Here is a 23238-nt window from a genome sequence, read left to right as displayed (position 1 = left end):
AATAAACCAGAACTGTGGTTTATATGCTGTGTCCTGTGAGTCCTCCCAACCAACCATCAAACTGGAGGGAATCTTGGGACCCATGATGCAGAAACAAATATTACCAGAACTTGGTAACAAAATCTATATATTGAAAATTTGGAAACACACGTTGTGAAATCCTAGATTTTTTGTGTGGAAAATTAGTAGACCATTTCATGGGGTAAATAAAAAGGAGTACGTCGCCGAAACCGGTTTGGCTCAGTGGATAGAGCATCGGCCTGCGGACTGAAAGGTCCCAGGTTCGATTCCGGTCAAGGGCATGTACCTGGGTTGCGGGCACACCCCCAGTGGGAGATGTGTGGGAGGCAGCTGATCGATGTTTCTCTCTCATCGATGTTTCTAACTCTCTATCCCTCTCCCTTCCTCTCTGTAAAAAATCAATAAAATATATTTAAAAAAAAAAAAAGAGTACGTTGCTAAAATGACATCCTCATTATATTAGTCAAGATCAGATTGGCTTTGGCTTTCTCCAGGTGGAACAGGGAACTTGGCCATGGTATCTTCAAGCATACATTGTTATAGTCTGGCAATCTGAAGGGAAAGCATTTTTCCTGCCAGCACCAGTGAGCAAAAGTCCTGGGGACATTCTGGTTGGCTTGATGAGCTTCAAATCCCATCTCCTGATGGCCATGGCAATGGGTAGATATCATGATCAGCTTAGGGTAGAACCAGTAACCAGGAGAAAGGAATGGTGTGTGGCCACACAGAGATGGCCATTGGGGCAATTATGTATCCACCATAATTGTGGATACAGCACGCATCTTTTAGCCTTTTAGGTAAGTGGCTTTTTTTTTTTGCTACTGACTTGTTTTAAAGCATGGCTGTTTTCATAAATGTCTGCTGCTTCATTCTCTCTAGGGGGATGTTTCAATCTCATTAAATTCATATGAAAAACCCACTACACAAACACTTCCTGTCAGATAGGATCCTAACTCATTTTTTGTGGAGCCCAGACAGGCCTGGTCAAATGAGGACATGTTATAATTGAATTGATGACCACATATGTGCATACTGCTCTATAAATGGACTGACAAGACAAATAACAATGGTTGGAATGAAGGGTCCTTGCATAGCTGTTGCTTCTGCCTGCACCACCGGTTCCCCTGATGATCACATATCAGGTTCCTTGTTATTTGTATCTCCTATGAGGGGGGCACTCCCTGTACCCAAAGGAGCATCCTTATCTCTGAAGACAAGGGATACGGAGCAAACAGGCCTAGCTAAGTTCCCCCCAGTTCACTACACTTAGCTCATACCACCGAGCAGAACTGGCCAGGGTGTTACATATATTTTTAAGTTCTTACAGTTTTCCTGGAAAACCAAATGGAACACTTATTACATGAAAATGTCTATACCTCCGTATCAGTCTTTTGTGGAAAGGCAAGCTTTATTTCCAAGCAACCTGACCAGAGCGGCCAGGGGGTCCAGAACTACAAACTAGTAGAAAGGAGGTCACAGTTACATGTTCCACTGGCAGGCTCTCGGTCGGGAGTCTCACCAGTTCCTCCTGATTGCCAAGCACCTGCGCAGGTTCCTCTTCAGGCTGAACCTAAGAAGGCAGGCTTGAAGAAGCCCATGACATCTTTGTTGAACAAACACACCTATTTCAAGAAAGAAAACACCTGGAGGCAACTTGAGGGACTCTGCTTAATTATTAAAATAAATATTTACATGGAAATACAGTTATTTTAGTTCTTCACATTTTCACACTTAAAAGAGACACAGAGATTTCCTTCATGTTTTCAGCAGTGGAGTTGGTAAAGATCCTGCCTGTTTCATAGGAGATGTATTACTTTCGATTACTCCTCACGACAGCCACCTGGAAGATCATTCCATCACTTTTGAAGGACTGGTTGGGTTGGCATCTGCAATGGTAGCCAAATAAATGAGATTTCTGTGTAGCACATGCTGGTACCTACAGGTGAAAAACAGGCAAAAATTAGTCTTGTTTTTACTGAACGTGAACAAACAACTGGAAGAGAATTTACCTACTCTATGGAAAGGCTCATCCACTGACTGATGAGTCAGTGTTAGCCACCAACTTGTTTTAGCCACTCAAACTTTCAAGGAAAATATATCCAGAATCTTACCTGTTCTCACTCATTTCCATAGGCACCTCTCTAGACTATGGTATTGAACCAAACTCCTAAACTGGTCCCTGTGCTCTATCTCTGTACCCCTACTCTGTTCTCCACATAACAGCCTGAGTGATCACTGTGCAATTTAAGATCATGTCGTATCTCTGTTTAGTACTTTTCAAAGGCTCCCATCTCATTCTGAGCAAAGCTGAGCCCTTCTCGTGGCCCACAAGGCCCTACAAGATCAGGGCCTCTAGTTGCCTCTCTGATCTCATCTTCTACCATTTTCCCTTTGCTCACTGAGTTCTGCGTACAGCGGCACCCTTGCTGACATTTAAAGACATGGAGCACACTCAGCCTGGGGGCTTTTCCACCTCATGCTCTGCCTCACTTACTGCACAGCTGGCTCCCTCACCTCAGGTATCTCCTCCAGTGTCACATCAGAGACACCTGGTGTGACACAGCACCCTGCCCCCCACTTACCCACACTTCATTCTTATTCAAAGAGTTATTAGCATGTGCTTAATTATACCATCTCCTCTGGTTGGGTTGGCATCTGCACTGGTAGCCAAATAAATGAGGTTTCTCTGTGGCACCTGCTACACAGAAGGTAAGCTCCACGCCTGCAGAGCTACTGTTTTGGTCCCGATTCCCCAGTAGCTAAGACAGTTCCTGGTACTCAGAGGACTTACAAAATACCTGAACAAACGTAAAAGCAGGGATGGAATACCTCCACGAGTGCTTCCTATCGGAGCGATTCTCAGCCAGGGAGTCGAGCTCCCTGCCAAGGAAGAACAGCCAGACTAGGAAGCAGGAGGCATGGCGGGCGCGATGTGAAAAAGCCCACCAGGAGACCTGGATAACTTTCTTACCCAGGGGCTGAGAATCACTGCACCAAACGGAATGCTTTGCATCTCTTTCTCATGTAGAAAAATGGGAGTGTTTACTACGAACTGCAAAAAAAGCAAACTACCAATTTACTATAAGCTGCAAAAAAGCAAATGACCAAATACCAGAGTCAAATGTAAAAACGTATCCAAAGACGGATTATCTCTACTATTCCACTGAGCTGTTCAGTGAAGGATTGTAGGTGATTTTTTGGGGGGGGGGGGGGCGGGGGGTGGGAAGAGCATGGCTTTCTTAACTATGACTTCAGTAACAATGAAATAATGTATTTTTCTATAATAAACGGCATAATTCCTGGATGACATTTAGAAAACAGACTATTTCCTCTCACTAGAGCACATTAAATTACTGTACAAAATTTACCTCTGGCTTAACTTAGACATCTTTCATTGGTCTTTGTGTGTTAACGTTGCAAAGTTAGAAATGGGAGGGAACTTAGCAACCAAATGGTCGGACCCCACCCAACTGAGCAGAAAAAGGGTGAGCCGCCGGGGATCCATCATAAGACAGCCGCCGCCACCACCACGCGCTCCCAGGAGCACGGCCACCCCTTTATTTCCTCTCAGGCTGCCTCTCCTAAACTGTTAGGGTCCCCAAGAGACTTGCAACTGCGGGAGCAATGGGCAGTGGCAGCTCACCCCAGGCCAGCCCGGGAATGTGTCTCCGAGGCCCCTTTTCTCTGACTTTCCAGGGAGCCACAGCAGCCCCGCCCAGGCTCTCTCCTGTAGCTTCTCCCACCCTAAGCCCTTCCTTGTGTCACTGTTCCCTGCTTTCATACACGTACCCTAAAAGCAGAAAAGAGAAAGCAGCGGCCAGTATCATCTCCTAAGACTACCTTTCCACGTGCTTCCCTCCCCATCCCCGCTGTCAGCAGCTGGCATGGCTTCGGGTGACGAAGGCTTTGCCATGAGCCTAACTCAGGTTTGGAAGCGGGTGCCGCCTCTGACTCCAGGCTTCACAGGGTGCAGTCCCACGGTGCTGGGCAGGCAGGCCACCGCCCTGATCCTCCCCGGAAGAGCTCGGGACAGCGGCTGTGTCACCACACAGGCCTCCACGCCACTCAAAAGTGAGGGGAGGGCCCTGGCCGGTTTGGGTCAGTGGATAAAGCATCGCCCCGCGGACTGAAGGGTCCCGGGTTCGATTCCGGTCCAGGGCACATGCCCGGGTTGTGGGCTTGATCCCCAGTAGGGGGCGTGCAGGAGGCAGCCGATCCATGATTCTCTCTCATTCATTGATGTTTCTAACTCCCTCTCTCTCCCTCTCTGAAATCAATAAAAATATATTTTAAAAAAAAAGAGTAAGGGGGGGAGCGGGGGACTTACTGGACGCACTCGTTCGCCCGGCCTTTGTTCTGATACTCCACGATACAGCGGATCAGCTGGTCATTCTCCTCCAGGAGCTGCAAGATCAGAGGAGGGGTCAGTGCCACACGACACCACGGCGTGAAGGAACCTGCCCGCAGCCTCACGGCCCCGTGCCAGGCTGTCCTGCCCCGGCGCCTCTGCTGACTTGGTTTCCCTCTCACCCCGACCCCAGAGTCCACACCCAGGCGCACGGTGTCGGCGGGGATGCCGCCACCCCGGGAAGCTTCCCGCACCGGCGGCCCTTGAAGCGGTCCTCGGCTGGAAACCCCTCCCCTTGGTCCGCGTTAGCGCTCACCCGCTGGATGGTCTCCTGATTGACTTGCGCCTTGCCTCGCAGCCAGTCCGGTACGAAGGCCACCGACATCCCGGGAAGCCAGGTCGGAACCGGGTCCCAGGCCCCGGAAACCCCCGCGCCGCCAGAGCAGAGCCAACCAGCAGCTCCACACACTCCGCGGCAGGAACCCTGGGAAGGTCGGGGTTAGCTCTCGATGTTGATTGGTCCTCCCACTTAGAAGGCGGGAACAGGCGGAGCGTCATCTGTGATTGGACACGCAAGAGTGACGCTAGGCGTCCCTCGGGGCCTGGGCCTCGGGGTCCAGCTGTTGCGGGCTGATCCTTCGCGGTTGCGCAGACTGGGAAGCGAGCTTGGGGCGGGGCCGGCAGCAGCGCTGGCTTTTTAACCCTCTGTAGTCTGTAGGCAGGAGCACCGCGCCTGGGTCACTCGAGAATCGGGGCTGGAACCCAGGAAGCTGGCTCGGCCAAGTCCACTCCTCTTCCCATATCACTCTCGTGCCTCCAGTTTGCGCCTGGAGGGGAACCCTGGGCACTGTCTCCTTCCAAACCAAATCCCCGCAGGGCCAAGGAAAACACTGCTGAGCTTTATGATTTGCGGAGGGACAAACTCACATATATATATATACCTGTTTGTTCTTTCGGCAATAATAATGCTTTATGAGGTTTACACAAGGCATGAGTACCAGGGGGCAGGCTCCCCTGGAGGTCGACTTGGACTCTATCATTTACTCTCTCTTGGTTTTTGTGTTTGTTTTTTTACATTGAACTGCAACCTGTATACTCAATTGACAACATTGACATCCCAATTAGGAGTCTCAAAGGTGACTCAAATTCAGCTTGTCTAAGGTGGAACTGAGGACCAATCTTCTCTCCAAAATCAGATCTTTCTCCAGTGCTCCCATATCTACGAGTCCCTCCACCACCCACCCATTCTCTCAAGGCTGAACAGTGGCATCATTCTTGTCACTTTTTCACATCCTTCATCACCAAGTCCTGTTGATTTTGCTCATACACTTCTCTGCACGCTGCCTAGTTCTCTTCCTCATCAGCCTCGCTCTGGTCCAAGCTCCAGCTTCATCCTCTCTTACCCAGATGACTGCATTGGCTTCCCACCTGGTCTGACCACAGCTTCCATTTGGGTCTTAACGTCAAGCAGCCAAAGTGATTTTTACAAAATGCAAACCTGTTCAGTATCCCACTGCCCTAAACCGTCTACCATGGCCTACAAGATCCCACCTGGTCTTACCTCTTCCAGTCTCCCTAGTGGCTCTCACTTTACTCCTTTACTCTCTAAAGTCAGAATTTCATTTCTCTCTTTTTTTGTGGCAACATAGACATAACATAAAATTTACCATCTAACCATGTTGAAATGTACAATTCAGTGGCACTTAGTACATACATTTATACTGTTGTGCAACTATCACCACCATTGATTTCCACCATGTGTCATCTTGTCCAACTAAAATTCTGTGCCTATTACATACTAACTCCCCATGTGCTCCCCATCTTCTTGTCATCCCTCAAGGAGTCCCGTTGCCTTGCACACAGAGTCCTTCCTACGGGATCCCGTTCCCTTCTGTCTGAAACGCTCTTTTCCTTTTTGTCCTGGTAGCTACTAAGCCAGTGTCACGTTCTCAGAGAGGCATCACCGGACAACAAAGTCCAGGCCAGAAGACGCTGTAAATTCTCATTAAAAAAAAAAAGCTTGCTCCTCCCTGAAGAGCGCATATCTCAGTTTGTATCTAAACACGTGTGGTGTAATTGCTTGATGGGTGCTCTCACTCTGCCCTCCGCTCTTCGCGTAGTTTTCAGTGTCAGGAGTTCCTCGCCATGGGCGCAGTGCCTGGCATAGTGCCTGGCACACGGCAGGTGCTCAGAACTGTTTGAAAGAAAAAATGGGTGAACTCTGCTGCCCAGTCTCCCTGGAGCCCATCTGTGAGAGCCTCCGACCCGGACCGGGGTGTGTCCCTAGACTTTGGCATCTCTTCCAGGCTGGCAGGAGGCTGTGCTCTTTGGTTTGCCTATCTCGGGCCGGCCGCCCAGCCGTGCGGACGTCGGAACCCACGCCCGGAGCGCGCTGCGCCTTCACGCCGAACCTCCTCGCCTCGGCGCGTCAGTGCTGTTTGCTACTCCGGCAGGAACCGAGCTTGGACCGTGAGGCCTCCTGCCACTTCCCGGCTCGGGAAATACAGGCCTGGACCTCGGACCCTGCGGGTGAGCGCGGGGAAAGGGAAGAGAGTTGGGAGGCGCGCGCCCAGCCACGCCCCCCCTCCCTGTGGGTCGCGGCCCTTTAAGAACCACTTCATTCTTAACCCAGCCGGGAAGGGCGGCGGAGTCACGCCAGGATTGGTCGGTTCGGGTGCGACTGTTGCTTAGCAGCAGCGAATGGGAGTTGAAGACGCGCGCATGCGCACTGTCCCCTACCTGCGCCTGGGCTACCAGTGACCTGGGCTGGGTCTGCCCTGGGGGCTAAGGTAGCGGACGAGGCGGCGGGTGGCTCGGCGGCGCGGAGGGAGGCTGCTGACTCCCGGAGGCCGCCGTCCGGGAGAGGTGAGGGCTTGCGGGCGGAGGCGGGCGCAGCGGCCCGTTAGCCGACAGCAGGCGGACTCGGTGTGGCGCAGGGCGGGCCTGGAGGTGGAGGCGATTCCGGGCCCGCCCCTCCGGCAGGCCCAGCCTTAGCCCCACCGGGCTCTGCGGGGCTTCCCGGTATCGCCGGTCTCCCTTCCTGATGCCCGCCGCTCTCCAGACTGGGACCCTCCTAGGCGCGCACCTGCAGAACTGTCAGCTGTCAGATGCGTACCGAGCGCCGCTTCCGGTGGGAGGAGATGGGTGTGTCCAAAAGAGAGAGCGGGCGGTTATTTCCTTAATTACCCACAAAACTCATGCCAGGAGTATCGTTTAGTTTTAATAGCAGACTTCCCTTGGCGTGCAGATCTTGTAAGATTTGGTTTACCAGATCGTGTCTGTACTGGACCAGCTTTTCTGAACACCGGGTGTAGGAGAGGTGGTGTACTTGTGTGTCCATTGTTAAGCTTACATCCGGACCTCCAGAGCCAGAGAGAGAAAGCACCCCGGGGGAGAATTAGGATTGGAGAAACCAAAGCCACAAAAAGAATATCACAAGTGTTGAAGAGTAAGTGGTGACGTTTGCGACATGGTCAGACAGAATAAAGTCATACAATAAGTAAGGAGCCGTTGCAACAGGTGCCTACGAACAGGTCTGTGATTAGTTTTGAGTATCAGTGCCCTAGGGCAGTGGTCGGCAAACTCATTAGTCAGCAGAGCCAAATATCAACAGGACAACGATTGAAATTTCTTTTGAGAGCCAAATTTTTTAAACTTAAACTATATAGGTAGGTACATTGTTATTAACTTAATTAGGACACTCCTAAGGTTTAGGAAGAGCCACACTCAAGGGGCCAAAGAGCCGCATGTGGCTCGCGAGCCGCAGTTTGCCGACCACGGCCCTAGGGGAAGGAATTGTTTGAGAGAAACAGAGTAGCGGTAATACCAAAGATTGGATTTGAGAAGCAATAGTGTAGTGGAAAGACTATAGGCTTTCGAGTATTTTGAGTAATAAAATCCGGGTTTGAATCCTGGCTCTACCACTTGAGCCTCGCAGCTACACTGTTCACACCTGTCCAGTGCAGATCGTGCCTACTTCGTAGTCATGAGCACTAAATAACATTATCAGTGGAAGAGTTTCTAGCACAGCGCCTGGTGTATAATATTCGTTGCTATCACGTTCAGTCCCCTCCTTTCCTTAGCTCTTAGCAATTGACAGTTGACCTCTACCCTCCTCCCCACCCCATCCCCAAGCAAAGTGGAACGGAGGCGCCTTCATGATCTACAAATCTTAAGTCCCGTGACGGAGAGTGAATTCAGTAAGGGTGACATGACTCAGTTTTGTTTTCTGTATTGTGTATATGAGGATTAGGCAGTCCGCCTTATGGTGAAAACTTGTGTTTGAATATTTGTGTGCCAAATGCAACTTGTTTTGCCTGGTTAAGTTACCATTTCGCCAAGCCTGGTCATTTCTCCGGGAGAGGGTTAAGGGTAAAGGGGAGAGGAAAAATAAAAAAAACTTGGGGAACCAGGGTGGCCTCTAGCTAGGCACAACGTTTTTGCTGGTGGAAAAGGGATTCTCTGTGACATGAGCAGTTTATAAATAGAGCTGAGAAGAGGATTTAGGAAATGGGGGAGGCAGATTAAAATATTTTATCAAATTGAGTCGTACCTCAGTCTGAGAGGGTCGCATGGAAAGGGTGGATTGGAGACAGGCCTTGACGTGGGTTTGGATATGGGGAGGTCAGAAAAGTGGCAGATATAGACGAAGAATAGGCACAGAAGTGACGAGAGTGGTGTGCATCCTGGGGGCTCCCCTTTCCTACCGCTCCCAGGAACTGAGGTGCCGAAAAGGTTCCGTGTCTAGAGTTCCTTGGAAGAAAAGCCCACCAGTGTGTGAACCTATTCACATCCTCTCGAAAACAGGAGCTGTGAGACGGGATGTGTGGGGGAGTGGAAAGACCTGCTCAAGCTGCAGTGGCCGCCTCACTAACCCCGGGTTGCGGGGCTGCCGCGTGCAGATGTGCATGCGATGCCCTGTACAAGCACCTGCCGAGTTCACAGATGGGGCTAAAACCCAGCCAGGCTCTGTCAGCAGAACTGGCCCAGGCTGCTTCTACCGGGGAAGTACCTTGTTCTAATTTGCCAAAGGCACCGTGACGGCTCAGAATCTGTTTCCTTTGTTTCTTAATGGTGTTCACATATCAAGGCCAAATATTGCGTATCTTCCTAAGTGATTCGCTAAGTGATTTCTGTTAACCATCTGCAGGAGCGCAGTCATCATTTTGAAGACTGGCCCTGTATGAAGGATTTGCAGACATTCCGGAGGACCTGCTGTGCTCTCTCAGCTCCTTCTTTGCCCTCTGCTCTCCTTTCTACCTCCTTTAGGTTAGATGCTTGGGATCCCTAAGCTGCTCAGCACCCACCTCCCTGGGTGACCTGAAATGCACCAGTCCCTGCACCCCATGCCTGCCCTTCAGCATCAGGCACACCCTGCCCCTTTGGAGTCATCTTGCTACCTGTGTCCAGCTACCCATTGTCATTGCCGTTGCTCCTGAGCCCTCTGCCCCTGCCTCCTTGCTTCTCTGTTCCTTTCCACCTCATCCTGGTTGGTTTAATTTTGGAAAGGGAGAGATTCATTAGAGAAAAGGAACAGGAGGATTACAAGAAAAGAAGAGGCACGGAGGATAATGGAGGGAGGAAAATTGGGAGTGACAGCCAGGGAAATAAGAGAAGCAACATTCGCAGTGATGGGGGTGAGGGTGAAATGGAGCGCACATTTCGAGGGCGGGGGTCTCTGGCACCGTCATCTGGTCCTCAGTAACAAGGTGACCTTGCTTCCCTCAGGTGTCCTCATGACTTCTCTTGCGGACCATGTCCATGATCCTCTTTGCCTGTGTGGTAAGGGTGAGGGATGGACTGCCCCTCTCGGCCTCCACTGACTTCTACCACACCCAAGAGTTTCTGGAAATCAGGAGACGGCTCAAGACTTTAGCCTTGCGACTGGCCCAGTATCCAGGTCGAGGTTCTGCACGAGGACGTGACCTCAGTATACAGTAAGCAAGCATGTTCACTTTCCCAGAACATCGGCAAAGCCGGGGCTACTTCTGTCATATGTTCGGGTAACGTTATGCAGATCACATGGCCTGTTAAAAGGAGACCTAGCCTGGCCGGTGTGGTTCAGTGGTTGGGTGTCGACCCAGAAACCGAGAGATTGTGGTTCGATTTCCAATCAGGACACATGCCTGGGTTGTGGGCTCGATCTCCAGAAGGGGGTGTGCAGGAGGCAGCCGATCCATGATGTTTCTCCCTCACCATTGTTTCTCTCTATCCCTCTCCCTTCCTTTCTCTCTAAAAATCAATAAAAACATTTAAAAAAAAAAGTAGATCTAGCATCAGACAGTGGTCGGAGGTTGTGTGTGCGCACAATAGAGTTAGGGGGCCTTCAGCATTGCTGCTGCACCTGCTGCTTCTGTTAGTGGCATGCCCGTGGGCATCAGGAGACCCACCTTCAACTAGTTTTCATGCTTCTAGTATTGGAGATTTTTCTACACTGGATGCAGGGGTTGGAAAAAGGGTGAAGAGGGAAGAGATACTAGATTAAAATGGCAGGGAAGAAAACGGAGTGTCAGAAAGCCAAAAAATTAAGAAAAAAGACTTAAGAGTTCTTGCCTTCAGGTTTTGCTTTTTAAATTTTTTAACTTGTTGAAAAACGTTTAAATTTAAAAAATTTAGTTACGTGCCAGGAGCCCAACAATGAAAAATAAGTCCCTCTCCTCAAGAGGCTTAAAGTATAATGAGTGAACAAGAGAAATAATTACTAAATATGATACAGGGCCTGATCCTCATGGTTTTTATCATTTCTTATTCTAGGTCTCAGAGCAAAAAGCCATTCTATGGAGGGATCAGGGCAAGGCAGGTTTTGAAATATCAGAATGGCTGGTTATAATTGTACACCATTGTTTTCTATCATTTAGGCCAGTGGTTCTCAACCTTCTGGCCCTTTAAATACAGTTCCTCATGTTGTGACCCAACCATAAAAGTATTTTCGTTGCTACTTCATAACTGTAATGTTGCTACTGTTATGAATCGTCATGTAAATATCTGATATGCAGGATGGTCTTAGGCGACCCCTGTGAAAGGGTTGTTCGACCGCCAAAGGGGTCGCGACCCACAGGTTGAGAACCACTGATTTAGGCCTTCTTTTGCTCCCAAGTGCCTTTTGCTCCCTTGAACAGTGAATTTCTAGTTGACCTGATAAGGTGGGATCCTTTCAGTGGAATTCAGTCTCAGACTCAGAAAAACAAAAAGGAAAAGTCCAGGCCTGACTCCAGGCTCGGTGGTGGAGTCAGGTGAGAAGGGATGGGGCCCGAAGAGGGTTCCAGGCGGCAGGCACGTGCAGCTGTCACCCTGTGGTGTGGGCAGTGGGTGCTCAGGAGCCAGCCCTGCGCCCGCCCGCCATGCCCGTGACTCCTTCCTCTGGAAGCCCGTGCTGTGATAATGACATTCGGTGGGAGCTTCGAGCTGGACCGAAAACAGCATGCCTTTCTCTGTTAGGAAAAAAGTCCATGGCTTCAAATGAAACTCTGGGCGTTTCAGTTTTTTCAAAAGCGGAGTATAAAACCTTCTACTCATTTGTCTTTGCATTTAATAGTCACCGTTTTCACAGAGGAAACAGACTTTTTCCCTTCCAGGGGAGCAGTATCATAGCTTATTTTGTAGTTAAGGAGTTGAATTACTTTCCTAGGGTTGTCATAACAAATGACCACACACTGCCTTAAAACAACAGAAATGTGTTCTCTCACGGTTCAGGAGGCCAGAAGTCTGGAGTCAGGGTGTCAGCAGGGCGCGCCCCTCTCAGGCTCTAAGGAAGAATCCTTCCCGTGCCTCTCTAGCACCTTCTGGTGGTTGCCAGCAGTCGTCGTCACTCTGTCTTGCAGAAGCCTCGTGCAGTCTCTGCCTCTGTGATTACATGGGCTTCTTCCTTCGGTCTCTGTGACCAGATTTCACACCAGTCGTTGGATGAAGGCCCACCCTAACCCATTATGCCTTAATCCATTATGACCTCATTTTGCCTGGATTACTGCTACAAAGGCTATTTCCAAATAAGGTCATATTCACTGGTACTAGGAGTTAGGACTTCAATATATTTTTTTTTTGCGGGGGGGGGGGGGGGGGGGACACAATTCAGCCCATAAATAGGGACCCTCTTTCAAGTAGGAACAACTTCAGCCTAGAGACTTAGGCTCTGCTGGAAAATTCCTTATACGAGGAGGATGTCATTCTTGTTTAAAAATTGAAAACGTTTTTATATAGACTTCCAATTACAAAAAGGTGGTGGATAATATAACCTAAAAACACTTCTGCCAGAAACACCCAGAAATGTGGGTATATTTATTCATTTATATATATAAATTTTTTAAAAATATTTTTACTGGTTTCAGAGAGGAAGGGAGAGGGAGAGAGAGAGAGAAACATCAATGATGAGAGAATCATTGATTGGTAGCCTCCTGCACACCCCCCACTGGGGATTGAGCCTGCAACCTGGGCATGTGCCCTGACCAGAATTGCACCCAGGACCCTTCAGTTCGCAGGCCGACGCTCTACCACTGAGCGAAACCAGCTGGGGATATATAAATAAATTTAAATGTGTAGCTGAGCTTGAAAGAAAGAAATCCCAAGGTGCCAGAAATGCAGAAATGCAGGGGAACAGAATGTCCACGTGGGCAGTGTGTGAGCTGGCACTGAGCCTCCTGGGTGAACAGTCATAGTGAACTCAGGGTCAAGTTTCTGCATCATAAAGGGAGAGGCCTTTGTATGTAAAGTGAGGAGTTGGAATAAGACCCATGCGTAAAGACGGGTTCTTGTCAGGGTGCAACCCTAGAGCAATGATAGGGGAGAAATAGTCTGCTCACCAATGTAGGGGTAACTCATCTCTCTTTGGCTTTGAATGGGAAGAATATATAAAATCTCACCTAAGAAATCGAAACCCTGCTCTTGTGCCTTGCGTCAGATTAGAGTCTGAGTTTATACCTTTTTGTTTTGTTTTGTTTTATTTGTTAATCCTCACTCAAGGATATTTTTCCATTTATTTTTAGAGAGAGCAGAAAGGAGGGGAAGAGACAGAGAGAAACATTGATGTGAGAGAGACACATCGATTGGTTGCCTCCCACATGCACCCCCACCAAGCTGGGGATCAAGCTTGCAACTGGTATGTGCCCTTGACCGGAATTGAACCCTGGGCCTTTCAGTCCGCAGGCCGACGCTGTAACCACTGAGCCAACCCAGCTAGGGCTGAGCTTATACTTTATATTCCCCACAGGCTAGGAATTCCTAAGCCACGGTTCAAATATCAGTGTCGGTTCCACACTGATGACATGGGAGCATCAGGCCAAGGCAAATGCAGACCCTCATGAAGAGTGAGCCTCAAGTCAGGCCTCAAGGGAGTCCCCCGGGAGAAAGCAGGCTCCACAGTGACGAGCAGTCAGCGAAAGTGACAAACACTGGAGGAGAAGTCCCACAATGAGTGGGAGTCAGGAGGCAACACAGAAAGGGGAGTAGAGTCCCCAGAACTTGAAATAATAGCGTGACAGCCTGAAAGGAGTAGGTGTCATTTCAGGATGCCCGTCTGAGTCAGGGTTAGAACACCTTTCGATGTAGATTAAAAAAGAAAATCATTTTCCTCTAAGATGCAGAGAAGTCTGAGGCTACTTCCCTCTAATGGAACCTGCACCTTCGGATATGAGTAATGGCAGATACCGCTGTACATTTCAGAGGAAGTGTAAGAAAGGCGCAGACCCAGGTGGGTCTAGCTGAGGACACATCTATGCAACCAGCAGGTCCAGAGTGGAGGCGAGGTTGTGTCTGGGTGTGGCGGGGAGTCCATGGGTCTGCTCTTGCTAACGTAGATGTCGCCCTTTTGTTTCAGCTTTTCTTCTTCAGGGGATGTGGCCTGCATGGCTATCTGCTCCCACCGGTGCCCAGCAGCCATGGCCTTCTGCTTCCTGGAGACCTTGTGGTGGGAATTCACAGCTTCCTATGACACCACCTGCATTGGCCTAGCCTCCAGGCCATACGCCTTTCTGGAATTTGGTTTGTAACCCTCTTTTGTATTTACTGTTCTCGCTCATGGCGTGTGTAGATTTGTAGTTTAGATTTGGCTTTGACCCTCAAGGAAAGTCATTGGAGGTGTGGTAAGATATCACTGGAGAATAGCCGTGTATCCTGAGATTTTACGGGGATGGGAGAGGCCTGGGAACTTCGAGGTTTAACACTCTGGCTTATCATCTCTCCAGAGCCTTGGGGCAGCTGAAAGGATGGTGAGAACTGTACGGGTCAGTCACCACAGCCCTGGCGAGTGGGGTCAGCAAACTGTGGCCCACGGGCCAAAAACTTGACAATAAATCAGTGCTAACATAAATAAAAGAATGAAAACCAATGCCTTTCAAATACATAATCCTGGTTGGCACAGCACATTCACGTTCATGTATAATTTTTTTCTCACATGCCTTTTCTTTAGATAACCAGGTCGAGAATAACCATCCCCATTTTTTAAGCTTAGAAATATTCTGTGAGTTGTTAGGATTATACTGTCACAAGTGGCTGAGCTAAGAATCAAGTCCTCTTCCCCCGGCCCCCTTGTCACTGAGGTGAATTTCAGTCACTCTGCTCTGGAGGGGTTGGCATGACTAGTCCTGCCATGGAGGGAGCACGTGACCTGTATGTATAACTCGACACTCTGGAGAGCCTGGCTGACATTCGCCTGATTGGAAATGTAACGTTCACTTTGTCCGTATTGTCTTATAACACCCGTTGTGAAGAAAATGCTCAACTCGGGGCGCTCTCTTGTTGCAGACAGCATCATTCAGAAAGTGAAGTGGCATTTTAACCATGTGACCTCTGCTCAGTTGGGGAGCAGCTTAGAAAAGATCCAGGAGGAGCTGGAGTTCCAGCCTCCAGCGGCTCTCACTCTGGAGGACCCAGATATGGCAAATGGGGTGATGAACGGCCACACGCAGATGCCCCTGGAGCCCGGTAAGTGGCCTGCTGTTCTCGGAGGTTGCTGCAGGTGAGGGGATATTATATATTTCAAAGGGACATTGAATTCTTTCACTAGGAAGGTGTTATTTTTTGGAGGGGGGGTGGTGGAAATATCTTGTATATTAATATATTTCCTGGGTGGCCATTTTAAGAAACTTGACAGTTATAACAGTGAGTTGATCTGAGGGGAGGTGACTCTTATGATGAATTTCCGGAAAAGAGTGACTTGGCAGATTGTTTTCTTAACCAGGATGAAGTCTACAGGTTTGAATGTTGTCAAGGAGGTTCATTCTCTTTTCCTGGAAGTCACTTGTACAGATTTGTACACCTGTCTGTCTGTCTCTCTCTCCATCCATCCATCCATCTAGCTATCTGTTCTTTATCTATCTTTATTCCTTTGACAATGAATCTTTATCTCATCACTTAGTGAAATACTGCGAGTCTCCACTGAGAGACCCCGTTCTCCTCGATGGAGGGCCGGAGGGCTATGGGACGAGTGTGGGCAGGGCCTGAGCCGGGCTTCTGTTGCTCTCACTGTCTGGTTCTCCGTGAGAACTGGGGGCCTCCCTCTCTCCCTGCGGACACCTGAGTCCTTATCTGATGAACGAGGTGTTAATGAATGTGATCACATGCCCTGGCATTCTCTGACGGTCTGGCATTACACTCAATGCCTGACATATAATGAAGCATGATTGTTAGCATTCCTTGTTTGTTTTTTTATAATATATTTTATGGATTTTTCACAGAGAAGAAGGGAGAGCAATAGAGAGTTAGAAACATCGATGAGAGAGAAACATCGATCAGCTGCTTCCTGCACACCCCCTACTGGGGATGTGCCTGCAACCAAGGTACATGCCCTTGACCGGAATCGAACCTGGGACCCTTCAGTCTGCAGGCCGACGCTCTATCCACTGAGCCAAACCAGGGCAGCATTCCTTGTTTACAGTTATACACAATTAAACCTGCTCTTAGTTAAGGTGGATATTTACATTGTAAGAATTTCGTAATGGTGAAGAGCTGAATTTTGCTCTGAAAGAAAGAGCTATCTATACTACAAAAATCTAATTATTTTAACTTTTATACTAAACTCATTGCTTGAACTTTAAAAGTTGTATATTAAAAGTGTTCATGCTTTTGGCTTAACTTTGTGTTTTAATTGAATGTTTTGACCAACAAATTCCTGGATTGGCTCTCAGGCTAGTCAGTCAGTTGTAATTTATGTTGGGAAGGAAGACTGGCTGGTTGAACCCCTCCTTTGCCGTATCTGAGATGGGGTAACTTTGTAATATAAGTTTTGTTTTTTAACCACTTAGACAAGAGGAGCAAATACTTGCCTATCCTTCTCGGACATTTTACTGTGGTTTGGCTCACCCTGTTGTCCTGAGGCTAGAACCTGTGCAGGGAGCACATTCTGTTCTAACAGGAACATTGACTTGGTCGGCGGAGACCCTAACACTAACAATAGGCATCAGTGGGGTTGCAGCAAGCTGTCTGTGTGTGCGTGTACATGGCCGTGTATGTCAGAGATAAAAGGACAGGGAAGGGTGATTTAGAAAGAGCACAGCAAGAGAAATCCTGACTTAAAGCAGTTTGCCGGTATGGCTCTATTTGTGAATTAGCTGTCAGTTTCTGAGAGCATTTCTCTCACACACATCGACTCTCAGCTTGTAAAATGCTCCGCTCTTTTCTGACAAGGACAACATTCAGTGTCATGTGGGCTCCCGTCTTGTACTGGGTAGTGCTTTGTTGTGGGGCCGGCTTGTGGATTGCAGGATGTGTAGGAGCATTCATCGCCTCTGCCCAGTGGGTGCCAGCAATGGCCTCTCCCCAGTGTGACCATCCAGAACGTCTCGAGACATTGTCACGTGGCCATTGAGGACACTCCCCTAGATTCCCAGATCCATTCTGCCTGTCATTTCTTGCCCTTCCCCTTCTAACTACAGCTGCTTTTTAACTGAACATGCATGTTTAGCATAACCTGTCATTAGTGGAGGTCTAGGTCATGTCTTCATTTATTTCCTTTCATGTAGAAGGCATTTTCACTAGACACTTACTGTCTTTGTTTTAATTGTGAAGCTCCTAGTTTCCGAATGGAACCAGTGACGGCCCTGGGTGTCCTCTCCCTTGTCCTCAACATCATGTGCGCGGCTCTGAATCTCATTCGTGGCATTCACCTTGCAGAGCATTCTTTACAGGTAACCTTTTCTTTCCAGGTTAAATGGAAGGACACGTGGTGGAGGGAACCGATAACCTTATAACTGAAACACATGTTTTATTTATAAGGTTATTATGTACTAAGGCCTTAAAATTCAAATAAAATTTTTATTTCTAATTTTATTCTTTGTAGTAAGTTGAACAAATATGAAACGTGCTCTTTCGTATCATTTTTCTAAGAAGCCAAAGGGGCCTTTGGGATACTGGTGAGAAATGGACAACTTGGTACAAGGGAGTCCGGCCCCCGTGGCCCTTGGGACCCCCGGAATCACTACAGGCTGGGTTGTCTATGCTGGGCAGAAGTTTGAGTCTAGAGCAGCCGTGGGCAAACTACGGCCCGCGGGCCGGATCCGGCCCGTTTGAAATGAATAAAACTAAAAAAAAAAAAAAAGACTGTACCCTTTTATGTAATGATGTTTACTTTGAATTTATATTAGTTCACACACACACTCCACCCATGCTTTTGTTCCGGCCCTCCGGTCCAGTTTAAGAACCCATTGTGGCCCTCGAGTCACAAAGTTTGCCCACCCCTGATCTATACTGATTGATATCATGCAGATCCCACTTCTCTGTGTCCTTGTCAAAAACTGTCACCAGGGAGTTGACTTTCCAGTCTGCTCCTCTCAAAGCACCTTTCTAGTCTAATGTTTTTAAATACTGTTTTTAAATTTTGAAATATTTCAAACACTTTATAAGAGTCTAGAATCATCATGAGCGTAAGCAGGTATTACTTTCAAAGACAGAGCCACAGTGCTCATGCCCAAGTGCGTGATGGCTGAAGTCTGAGGCATGGCTGCTGTTGAGTCTCAGGGCCCTGACGCAGGCCGGCCCGTTGGGGGAATGGCAGCAGGCCTGTGCTACAAGAGCGGTGGCTGCCTTTTACCGCATCCTGTCTTTGGCCATGTGTGGTGTGGTTCCCACTCCTGTTGTTTATGATGACTCATAACCTGTTACTTACCAATGTCTGTACACGCCAGAACTGGTGCCTGGCCAACACGATGGTTAAGAGACAGTCCCTGCCCCATGGGCACAGAGCAGAGTATGGTGATGTCACTGAGGAGGCGCAGTACCTGGCCATGGGAGGAATTAGGGAAAGCTTGGTATTGACAGATGGGGAGGATTTTGAGAGGGGGCGAGGTTGTTGGGGGCATTTCAGGTTGAGGGCTGAGTACAGATGCGTAGGGAGGGTGCACAGTGTGCCCAGGTCATTGAAGACGATTGCATATCAACCCCCGGTTGATACATAAACAGGGACTCGTGTCTCACCCAGCCAGGGATTGTGTGGTGTCACCCATGCCAGACCGGATAGTGTTTCCTTTCACCTAAATATTCCTTTTCTTGTGTTCCTCCTATTTGTTTTAGGTTACCCATGAGGAAGTTGGAAATATTCTGGCTTTTCTTATTCCTTTCGTAGCCTGCATTTTCCAGGTGAGTGAACTGTTGATAGTGTGCTGAGTGGGTTAAACCCATAGCCTTATTTTGTTCTTTGGTTGGAACCATCAACACGTTTCTAGATTCTAATTTTATTCCACCAAGGCCTGGGTTCAAATCATGACAACGCCGGCTCTTAGCGGACAGACCCTGGGCCCATCCTGCCCTTACCTCTGATTTAACCTAGCGAGAACTTTGGGCTCAGCTAGGGAACGCTGGGCTGCAGGGCCTTCCATGGTGTCAGAGCAGGGATGTGGCCCTGCCTCCAGGGAGGGAGGGATGCGATGGCAGGGGCTGGGCGGGGCCTGCCTGGCTGCAGCAGGGCCTTGCCTCCTGTTGTTGTTGGACAGCCCAAGTGCAGAAACGTCCTTCTGCAGAGGTCGCGGCTGCGGCTGCATGTGTGTTTGTAAAACAAGGAGAGGTAAAAAGTGTGTTAAATAGTAGTACTGCCCTGGCCAGTTTGACTCAGTGGATAGAGTATCAGCCTGCAGACTGAAAGGTCCCGGGTTTGATTCCGGTCAAGGGCACATACCCAGGCTGTGGGCTCGATCCCCAGTGTGGGGCATGCAGGAGGCAGCCGATCAATGATTCTCTCATCATTGATGTTTCTCTCTCTCCCTCTCCTTTCTTCTCTGAAATCAATAAAAGTATATTAAAAAAATAGTAGTACTATCTGACTCAAATCTGCCCTTAGGGAATGAAACAAAAATTATAACATCAGAGAGCCTTGATTATTATTTAGTTATTTTCAGATAAGATGCATATGTAAGGGGTGGAGTAAAAAGGAGCTTTTGAATCTCCAAACGCAGAGTTAATTCCAGTAAAAACCTGGCTGTGATTCTCTTCACTTGTCCTCCACTGGGCTAGGATTTAATACTTTCTCATCTTTTTTTTAAAATTTATTATTATTTTTTTTATTGCTTAAAGTATTACAAAGAGTATTACATATGTCTCCTTTTTTTTCCCCCTGCCCTTGACAATCCCCTGGCCTCCCCTACCCCCCAGTGTCTTATGTCCATTGGTTATGCTTATATGCATACATACAAGTCCTTTGGTTGATCTCTTACCCACCCCCCTCCTGCCCTCCCACCCTCCCCGACACTTCCTGCTGTAGTTTGACAGTCTGTTCGAGGCAGCTCTGCCTCTGTATCTATTTTTGTTCATGACGAGCCAGGCCAATACTTTCTCATCTTCAAGTTTTTTTTTAAAATTAAAATTTCTGTTCTTAGGGTACGTCCTCTCTCTTCCACACCCTAAATGGTATATTTTTAAAGAATTTCATGATTGTGCAAAAAGAAATTTTCAGCCCAAAATATAAAATGCCCTCAAACTTTAGAAACAAGTCTCGGAACCATGTGTGTTGCCTGTGGACGGTTTGTGGAGCTGCGTTTCAGGCTGCGGGATCTTACAACCCGCCCCCCCCCTCCAGTCCTGCAACTGCCTTCTCATTTGTTAGCTCTTTCCACGGGGATCTCTCCCTCCCCCTGAGCTAAGCCTTGGTCAGATTGCCCTGTGTTTTGAGAATGTACTTTTTTTTTTTTTTAACATCAAAGCAAGAAGCTCTTTCCACCTTTTGTAGAATAAGAACAGCCTCTTTTCCACGTGAGAGCCCGACACAAAATATCAGTCCCTCTCCCCGCTGAGACCTTCCCATCTCCGACAGGAGAGGCTTTTGAGGATGCGATAAGGGAGCTGTCTGGGGGACAGCAGACCCTGTGGGCCTGTAACTCAGGAAGCGCTAAGCGGGGAAAAGCATAGCTCCGCTCACCGCCTTTCTCACCTGCCATGAGCCCCTGCGGGAAACGGCACTGGGAGGCCAGTCAGGCTGGTCGCGTGTCCTGGCCTGGCGGTCTGCCCCTGACCCCCCTCTCTTCTTCCTCTGCATTTCTGTCTGTATTTCCTAAGCTTCTTTCAGGAGTGCGATGTTCTGATTCCTCCTGTGATACCTGTTTCACTTTCCTTCTCTCTTCCAAATCTCCACTTCCCGCCAGTGGCGAACAGTGACTTACCCAGCGAGTGGCAGCCTCGTTGTGATGAATTCGGTTTAATAAGTTAACGTGGGTGAAATGACGCACGTGGCAGGTGTGAGAAGTGAATCTGGCACCTGGCCCGTGGCCATTTCACCGCCCGATTGGACCTCCCCTCCTGCTGTCATTTCAGTGCTACCTGTACCTGGTCTACAGTCCGGCCAGGACGACGAAGGTGGTGGTGATGCTGCTCTTCATTTGCCTGGGCAACGTGTACCTGCACGGGCTGAGGAACCTCTGGCAGATCCTCTTCCACGTGGGCGTGGCTTCTCTCTCTTCGCACCAGATCCTGACGCGGCAGCTCCAGGAGAAGCCGGCTGACTGTGGAGTGTGAGGAGCGGGCCCTTTTGTTACCACATGCGGGTCATCTGTGTTTCCCTTTTGGCTTCTCGACTTCACCGCCAGTTTCCATCCTTGAAGTTCATTTTGACCAGACGGGACTGAGCGAGACTGGGGACTTCTGACAGGTGCAGTGGAGGCGCGGGGTCGCTCGATGCCCAGGCCCCGTTTCGAGCTGAGCGTTACCGCCGGCTCTCCAGTTCGGACGTTTACCTAGGACAGCAGGCGCTGGGCTGAATTCAGACAGAGCGTATTGGAGGACCAGAAGGGGATTCTTTTGGTCTTTTAAACCGAATGATGCAATAAACCACTAGATTCAGTAGTGTTAGTTTTAGTGATAGGCAGTTGTCTCTGAGGAACCGCGTTCAAATCCTTATCAGCGTTTTAGTCTAAATGTGACTTGATTAGGTTTTTTGAGGGTCAGTACAGGGTGAATTAAAGACTTAAAAAATATGGTTCATGAATTAAGCAACATAAATTTTGTTTACATTTTTGATAACAGGATAGTTATCAATATGATACTTTTAGAACCGTTAAATATATTTTGGATATAAATTGAACTTATCTACATTTAGGGTAAGGACAGACTTAAGCTGAGAAAATGGTTAAGAAAGCTCAGTTTATTTAATTTATAAATATAACCTTGTATGGTGGTGGGACAGTGTGGGTACGGCAATGTTTTGTATGTTTTGTGCAGGGCATATCTGAATATTTTAAAAAATTAATTGAGCAAGATTCCTTGCCATGGGTCCAGAACTGGAGCAGGGGAGCCACACGGATTCCCACGGGCGCACTTTTCGGACGCTGGTGGGAGAGGCTGTTGCCGGCAGCCTTGCACGTACGTGGCAGCTGGGGCCTGTCATTTTAATGATGAACACTTGACTCTGTGTACCTGTTCCCAGAAGACCTCCCAAATTAATCACTCCTCTCCACCTTTCCCAGGCATCTTAGTTGGATCAAGGGCCTCATTTTTTTATGAATAAGAGTTAGGTAGGTGTTAACTTTTTAAAAACTTTACAAATATAGCATTAACCCTGTGCTCAGAAAACCTTTTCTTTATCTCACTGTCAAAATACTGAGTGATCATCGTTTTCCCCAACGTGGCTGTGAGTCCGATCTTAGCTTGTCTAGTGCCATCCAGGAGCCAGTGTGGAAGCTGCCCCTAGATTGTTGTTGGTAGAAGCCTGGGATCCGAATAGCTCAGCCACAGTTGCATGGGATACTTTGAGTGGAATTATGTAGTCTTGATAAGTTAAAAAAAAATCCTATTTTGGTAGTTTTTATAAGTTGAAAAGCAGTGCAAGAGGTATTGGGCACAGGAGAAGGCAAGGATATTGTTTCAGTGGATTTGCTGTCCTTGGTTATTCCTGGTGGTGTGTTGCTACTGAGCTACCTTGGTATCACTTTAAGAAAAACAAGTGTGTGTGGCTGGGAACTGTTGGGGAACTGTTGCCAGAGTGATTTTATTTTCTTATAATGGAATTTTCTATTTTTATTCAAATAAAATATCTGGATATGAAAGTCCTACTGGCAACACCCTCCGATGGAAACTTCAGCGTTGTCGCTCTGTTGATTTTGGATCTGCATAATTCTGGCACATCCACAGGTGAATGCTCAGCCTTTCTGGGAGATCGTTTTGAGGAGATGGCGAAATAGAGGGGAAGCCAAGGAGGCGAGACACAAACTTCTATGGTAGAAGCACAAAGAAGCTGTAAAAGTTGGTAGAACAGCTTACGAATGACTTGTTTTCTTTTCGAGCCCATGCGCTTGCCCTGCAGCCCCGGGCCCCAGAGGCCTTGAGCGTCTGAGCCTGTGACCCACTTCCAGCAAGCATGGCAGACTGTGCTGTGGGGTCCCCTCCTGGGAGCGTCCCAGCAAGCATGGCAGACTGTGCTGAGTGGTCCCCCTCCTGGGAGCACCCCAGCAAGCATGGCAGAC

The 23238-nt window shown here is 48.5% G+C and overlaps 2 protein-coding genes across 3 annotated transcripts; one reads left to right on the top strand and one right to left on the bottom strand.

Annotated features, from left to right (window-relative positions):
• Positions 1 to 1675: 1675 nt before the first annotated feature.
• On the bottom strand, positions 1676 to 5590 carry SS18L2 (SS18 like 2). The gene is made up of 3 exons (XM_081105602.1): positions 4686 to 5590; positions 4349 to 4425; positions 1676 to 1957 (listed from the first exon to the last, which is right to left on the bottom strand). The coding sequence occupies exons 1-3, from the start codon at positions 4752 to 4754 to the stop codon at positions 1870 to 1872; spliced, it is 234 nt and encodes a 77-aa protein (XP_080961728.1). The 5' UTR covers positions 4755 to 5590; the 3' UTR covers positions 1676 to 1869.
• A 1504-nt stretch (positions 5591 to 7094) lies between these two features.
• On the top strand, positions 7095 to 22826 carry SEC22C (SEC22 homolog C, vesicle trafficking protein; the record flags this gene model as incomplete). Of its 2 annotated transcripts, XM_081105600.1 has the most annotated exons (6): positions 10124 to 10305; positions 14178 to 14341; positions 15104 to 15283; positions 17366 to 17484; positions 18866 to 18931; positions 21095 to 22826. In XM_081105600.1, the coding sequence occupies 6 exons, from the start codon at positions 10124 to 10126 to the stop codon at positions 21293 to 21295; spliced, it is 912 nt and encodes a 303-aa protein (XP_080961726.1). In that variant the 3' UTR covers positions 21296 to 22826. The 2 variants fall into 2 exon arrangements, with proteins under 2 accessions (XP_080961727.1, XP_080961726.1); XM_081105601.1 differs by lacking the exons at positions 18866 to 18931; positions 21095 to 22826 and adding an exon at positions 7095 to 7234 and having other exon boundaries at positions 10097 to 10305; positions 17366 to 17870.
• Positions 22827 to 23238: the final 412 nt, after the last annotated feature.

The sequence above is a fragment of the Myotis nattereri genome (genome assembly GCF_964212035.1).
Source record: "Myotis nattereri genome assembly, chromosome: 14".
Taxonomy (NCBI): Eukaryota; Metazoa; Chordata; class Mammalia; order Chiroptera; family Vespertilionidae; genus Myotis; species Myotis nattereri.
The sequence above is the reverse complement of the archived record's forward strand: the minus strand, read 5'-3'. Positions and strand labels throughout refer to the sequence as shown.